The sequence below is a fragment of the Cnephaeus nilssonii genome (genome assembly GCF_951640355.1).
Source record: "Cnephaeus nilssonii genome assembly, chromosome: 13".
Lineage (NCBI taxonomy): Eukaryota > Metazoa > Chordata > Mammalia > Chiroptera > Vespertilionidae > Cnephaeus > Cnephaeus nilssonii.
This window is the reverse complement of record NC_137084.1, coordinates 14,423,708-14,430,400: the sequence shown is the minus strand read 5'-3', so window position 1 is coordinate 14,430,400 and position 6,693 is coordinate 14,423,708. Positions and strand designations below refer to the sequence as shown.

The following is a 6,693-nucleotide window of genomic DNA, read 5'->3' as shown; positions in this document are numbered from 1 at the left end:
GTAAACCTACTTTTGCACCACCCTGTGTTTTACTGTACTTTTTCCTTTTTTATCCAATAGATGGCGACAAGTTTCCATTGAAAAAATAAAATCCAGCGTTCACTGTTCAGCCTGTGTTGTGGGAGGAGGCCTTTGGGAGTGGTTGAAACAATCCAGACTGAGGAGTCTCCTTTGGGAGGCATTAAGCACCCCTCAGGGCACAAGTAGGCATTCATCAACACCCAGAGGGACTTCTCTGGAATCCTTTTAAGGGCGTTTCTCCCCAACACAGCAAGCACAGATACAGACTTTATATTTGTAGGAAAAGATCTATTTTGTTCCCAGAACAAGGATACATATAAGAATATATATATCTACACTAATAAAAGAGAAAGATGCAAATTGACTGTACCTTTGCGATGCCCACCAGCCAATCAGAAGTGAGTATGCAAATTGACCCAACAAATATGGTGGGTTAGTTTGCATACACAGGCTCTGTGTGCAGGTGTGCTGCACCGCCCCAGCCGCTCAGGGCCTCTGGGCAGCGTGGGAAGGTGGGAAGGCAGGCGCTGGCAGCCAGGGGAAGGAAGGCCCATTCTTGCATGAATCTTCATGCATCGGGCCTCTAGTATATATATATCTATATATCTATATATCTATATATCTATATATCTATATATCTATATATCTATATATCTATATATCTATCTATATATCTATCTATCTATATATCTATATATCTATATCTATACACAAACACACACACACACACACACACACACACACACACATATATGGTATATATAAGAATAGATATATATGGATATATATGGACCCAATCTTAATGGTTAGGAGTTGAGCCCTATATCACAGGTAAATCTCATAATATTTTGCAAGGCATGGAAATGTCTCAGTGAATTTTGGACCACACCTGGGAGCTTCTTGGCAAGGTAGGCTGTGGAATCAGACACGGAATCAGAAGCTGCTTAATTATTAATTAGTTTATTTATTTGTAACAGTCGTCAGCAGGAAGCCCAGACTCTGCGCTATGGAAGAGCTCTCTGCCCATGTATCCAACCTCTCATTCCACCCCCCCCCCCCCCCCCCCGCATCCCTCCCACCTCAGCGATTCAAACCGGTGGTTGGTGGCCACTGCCCAAAGGCTGCAGTTTAACAAGCAACCCAGGTGACTCCTATACTCAGTAAAGCACAAACTCCAAACGCAGGTTTGGCTCAGCAGATAGAGCGCCCGCCTGCGGACCAAAGGGTCCCGGGTTCGAGCCCCGCCAAGGTCATATACCTCAGTTGCAGGCTCTTCCCCGACAGGCTGTGCTGGCCCTGGTTGGGCTTGTGCAGGAGACCACCAATCGATGTGAGATGTCTCTCTTCCATTCTCCCTAAAATTCAGTGGGAAAGAAGGAAGGCAACACATGCATGAATGAGACTGAGGGAGGCATAGGGCTCAGAAGCCAGAGTAAGATAGCGTGGGCAAAGGCGGGAATCAGGCCCAAGGGGAAGGGGTGGCTTTGTGCCCCGGGAGGAGCAGCGTGTACCCTGGACGGTCTCAGCACACAGCCTGCCTCAGGAGGTGGCTCAGGCTCCAGTCCTTGTTCCAGCAAAAGCCTCAGCTGGGTGGAAGTTGGCAAGGAAAAAGGACCAGCCACACCAGGTGCAAAAGGCAGAAGTAGCCCCGGCACCACTTCTTAGAGAGAGCAAACAGAGTTTAAGTGTTCTTATTTCAAATTCAACATGTCCTTTCCAGAGTCGCCTTCCGGCCCCAGCGAGCAGCCGGGAACGCTGGGGACCCAGCCTTGGCCCTGACGCCGCCCCCGCGCTGGGACCAGGGAGCGCGCGGGAGCCGTCACTCCGGGTCGGCCAGCTGCCGCTCGATGTCACGGCGGACCTTCTTGGCAAGTCCCCGCAGTCCTTCCCGCCGTCGGTCCACTTCCCTCATGATTCTGTTCTTGGTTCTTTCCTTGTCCAGTGCCAAGAACTCCCCGAAGGACAGCTCTTCCACCCGCTTCGTGAGAGCCAGGAAGGCACAAGCCGGCGAATGCTTGCGATGCTCCTCTGCCGGGTCGTCGCCCGGCTCCCAGCCTTCCAGCTCCTTGAAGCAGAAGAAACACTCGACCAGGTCGGGCTCGTCCTCCGTGGGGCAGTGGACGAAGCCGGCCGCGGCCATCCGCTCGGGGGTGCAGGCGCAGCCCTCCCGGAAGGGCCAGCGCCCGAAGGTGGCGAGGCGGTGGGCTTCGCGGTAGACCTGCCAGGCCTCGGGCAACGACGCGGCAGCCATCCCGCCACGCGGTGCTGCGATGCCGGCCCCAGCCCCGGCCGTTGTGGGTCGCTGCCCAGAACCCGTTTTATAACAAGCAACCCAGATGACGCCTGTATTCATTCAGGTTGGAGAAGTTCTGGCCCACAGGATCTCAGATGGAAGGGATTGCTCGGGCCAGGCCACAGGTAGTTCGTTCTCTTTAATTCAGCGGGAGGGGATGAAGGATAAGCGAGCCGTGTCATCCTGTGTCATCTGTGCAGTGTTATTATCCCTGAAGGACACTTATATGGTCCTACTGGGTTGCTGTACCTTCCCAACAATACTTGGGCTCAATCTCATTTATAGCTGGGCTAAGGAGGCTCAGAGGTGCGGGAGGAGCCAGCAGAAGAGAGACATGAGCTCGGGTCTTCTACGTCCATCCTGATTGGATTTCAAATTAGTGTTAGTAATACAAGTAATAGCGAACATGCAACGCATGCCATGTACCAGGCCGTTATGTTAAATACGAACTATATTATTTCAGATAATCCCTCTTACAATTCTAAGGGGAGGCTGCTATTATTGTCACCATTTCACAAATGAGAAAACTACAGCATAGAAAGGTCAATACACTTGCCGAAGGCCAGGCAGCTGCTAAATAAATGATTGATCTAGGATTATAACTCAAGCCAGTATGATTTCAAGCCCGAGAGCTTACACGCGGGAGATTTAACTCCCTCCAAGGGCTGTATAAATTCCGGGTATATATGTCATTTTGAAACACTTAACTATGATTATAACCTACTTTGGAGTAAATCATTATTTTGAGCTTAAAATGAGTAATTATACCAGGACATTCTTCCCTAATGTTTAGTACCTTTTCTTAGTACCTGTATCAGTTCCCTAGGACAGCTGTAACAAAGTCCCACAAACTGAATGGTTTAACACAATAGAAATTGACCAGTTCTGTGCGAAATCCAGGCACTAGCAGGGCCAAGCTCCCTCTGAAATTTTTAGGACAGAATCCTTCCTGCTTCTTCCTAGCTGCTGATGGCTTGCTAGTCATCCTTGGCGTTCCTTGATTTGTAGCTGCACAACTCTAAGCTCTGCCCCTGTTTGCACATGGTCTTCTTCCCTCATGTTGGATTAAGGGCCCACACTACTCTAGTATGACCCCCAACAATATAATTACATCTGCAATAACCCTATATCTGAATAAGGTCACATTCTGTGGTACTGGGAATTAGGACTTCAACATTTTTATTTGTGTGAGGAGTGGGGGAGGGGGGAGGTGGACCACAATTCAACCTATAACAACAGCATCTCATAAGGTAGAAACGTGGTCAGGTGTGTGGGTTCCAGAATCAGAATGCCAGGGTTCAATCCTGACTCTGCCACATAAGCTGGGTGACTCAGAGCGAATTGCTTAGCCTCTCTGACCTTCACGTTTCACCTTGGTCAATTAGGAGAACCTCATAGGGTTGTCATGAATTAATACACCTAAAGCACCTATCCAGAACAATGTTGTAGTAGAAACAGCTGGTGCCCCTCTGAGATCCCTTTACCAGCTGGTGCACCCCTTCCGAGCCATGGCTAACAGCTCACACCAGTGACTTCCTATGTATAATTGTCCTTGGCTTACGGGAGCCACTTTATTGGAGATGCCTGGGAGGTTGACCACCTGACCTGGTTGGCTGACCAAGGCTGGACTTACCTGAGACCACATCCTTGCTCAGTTCTTTCCTATTGCCTCAATTCTCTTACAGTCCCCCCTGAGAGCAATAACTCAGTAAGTTATGTATGTGCCTCTGAGGACTCCGCTCAAGATGAGTGCCAAGGATAAAAGCGTGAGACTGATGTTATCATCATTTTTAGGGAATCAGGAATTAACCTACCAATTTTCCTGCCTTTCCCATGACTTGATACGGCACTTGTGTTTTATTTTTCCTGCTATTCATCTTCTCATGCCAAGAATGGCAAAGCTACCCCATACACATTGAGTCGTCTCTGGGCTGAGACTGTCCAGTCCACCCCTAGGGGAAGCTGCTCCTTCATTGCTACTAGTCACCTCTGAGAGTGTGTGCAGACCTGGGGCATTTCTCTTCAGTGTACCTCAACTCTGGACTGCTAAGGGCTCTTTCTTGCTTCATTTGGGCATCCCATTTCCCAGTGCTTGCTTTGTAACAGAAATGGTGATTTGAAATGGTTGTTGGCTTAGCTAAGCACAGTTCCACCTGTCTGTCTTCAGGTCGGCTGGGTACACCGTAGCCCCATCCATACTATCATCATCATAAAATTCACTTAGTGAATAATGTGTGGCAGACAGATAGTATATAGTACCTATGGTAAGATGGATATTAGTTCTAAGCCTCCAAAACTCTTTGAAATGGAGAGTGACACCCTCATTTTATTAACAAGGTGCAGAAGGTCAGAGAAATTAGGTCACATGGGGTCATGCGACAGTTGAGTCAGACTTTGAACCACAGTCGTCTGGTAGGGAGCCAAGTGTAACTCTCAAGTTCCTTATTGAAACTACATTCTCTAAAGCAATCAAACCACGAGCCACAGATTTTCTCCCTGTGAATAGTACTTTTAATAGCAGGTGTTCTAGGCCCTTCCCAGCAAAGGGAGTTGATAACTCCTCGAATATTTCCTTTACTTTTTTCTCAAGCCTGGCCTTAAAGTCTCCTCAAATCCTTTTATTTCTACCTGCCATCTGATGCTTTGTTGAGCTTCTGCCCTACCATCCCTACCCCTACCCCATTCCTCAAGCCCCAGACAAATTCACACATATTATCCATACACTTCCTTCTGTCCACAAGATTTCAGTTTCTCTAGCATTCCATTTATGTCACCCAAGTTCCAATAAATCATAAAATGTGCATTTTCAGACCTACATTCAAGTCAAGGCATATGAGAATCTTGCTTGTCATAGACATTGAGAGGGTGTAATGGCTGTGTCATTTCTCATAGTTTATTTATAATTATGCCTTGGAAAGACCTTATTAATTGAGCTCCTAAACAATGCCTCTTTATTTCTTCTCCCTCATAGCCCAACCATTCATTAGGATAGGCGTCCTCAAACTACGGCCCGCGGGCCACATGCGGGTGTTTTTGCCATTTTGTTTTTTTACTTCAAAATAAGATATGTGCAGTGTGCATAGGAATTTGTTCAGAGTTTTTTTAAACTATAGTTCGGCCCTCCAACGTCTGAGGGACAGTGAACTGGCCCCCTGTTTAAAAAGTTTGAGGACCCCTGCATTAGGATTAGATTACTCTAAATTACCATTTGATAGCAACCTGTGGCAGATATCTGAATTACTTAACAAATCACAGGGGTTCTATGAAATTGCATAGGGAAAGGCTTTGCAAGTGAAAACATCCACTAATGAACTCATCACTCACAGCAGTTCCCAATCAGGCAGCCTCCCCCGGTCAGCCCTAGCCTCTCCTCCATCCCCTTGTATTACCCAGTGTCTTGGTGGGTGTGTGTCAGGCTCTTGATGATTTATGAAGGGTAAACATCTGAAAAATTCAATGTAAGTCAGTTGCAAAGTAAACCTAGAAATTCTGCAAAGGGTGTAGGATTTCATGAAGTCAATGGAATTGATGTTAGAAGGCTGTCTGAATTGCATGCATGCTGTTTGGCAAAACAGGATTGCAGAGTACCCTTAGTAGGTGAAGGATTTGAATATAAGACACCTAAGAGAGTCCTTCGGGCAAAGTGAGGAAGACTACACATTTTCCAGAAATGACTCTCTTATTTTCTCTTGCTGTGAAAGTTAAATATGAAATCAAGAATGCCCCATTGTGCAATCACATAATTGTGTGGAAAACGATGCCCAAGGAATCAATACATGATTTATTTTTTGCTCTGGAATAATAATGGCCTAAATTTGGTTAAATATAAGCCCAAATAAATCAATTTCTATAAATTTTCATTTCAGTTTTTAGTAGGGGGCCCCCAATAAACCTGTTCGTCACTGTTTACGGTGACATTTTGCTCTCCTTTTAAATAGATTTCAAGGTCAATTGGGGGCCAAGAACCTCCCCACAGGAAGCTTATGGTTTTATTGGGGAGGCTTTCCTAACACACTGGGGACAGGACAGTGAGGAGTGAGAGGATCCCTTTGCCAGGTTGCACCTATGGTTTAGCTGGGGCAGGAGTGGGTGGGGAAAGGAACATGGAAATGTCTACCTCTTGCAGTCAAGATCGGCAGAATCCTAGGCCTGGTCCTGGTCTCACTTTCCTTGGCTTCCAAGATGACTCCCCTTTGACACAAACCTTCCTGCCTGCTGCTGTCAGTAACTTGTTGACAAAGCTCTTTTGTCTGCTTCCTGAGGGAGCTCATGAAAAAACACGTTGGGAATTCAGCAAAACACTGGGGCTCTAACTGCTCTTGAATGAGACGGAATTAGAAAAATGGAAAACTTAATTTTCAATTAGTGCAATTCAGGCA

At 46.8% G+C, this 6,693-nt stretch overlaps 1 protein-coding gene across 1 annotated transcript; it reads right to left on the bottom strand.

The window, feature by feature from the left end:
• Positions 1-1,840: 1,840 nt before the first annotated feature.
• Positions 1,841-2,340, bottom strand: LOC307108735 (baculoviral IAP repeat-containing protein 5-like; the record flags this gene model as incomplete). The annotated part of the gene is made up of 1 exon (XM_079786888.1): positions 1,841-2,340. Exon 1 carries the CDS (start codon positions 2,270-2,272, stop codon positions 1,841-1,843), a length of 432 nt encoding a protein of 143 aa, XP_079643014.1. The 5' UTR covers positions 2,273-2,340.
• Positions 2,341-6,693: the final 4,353 nt, after the last annotated feature.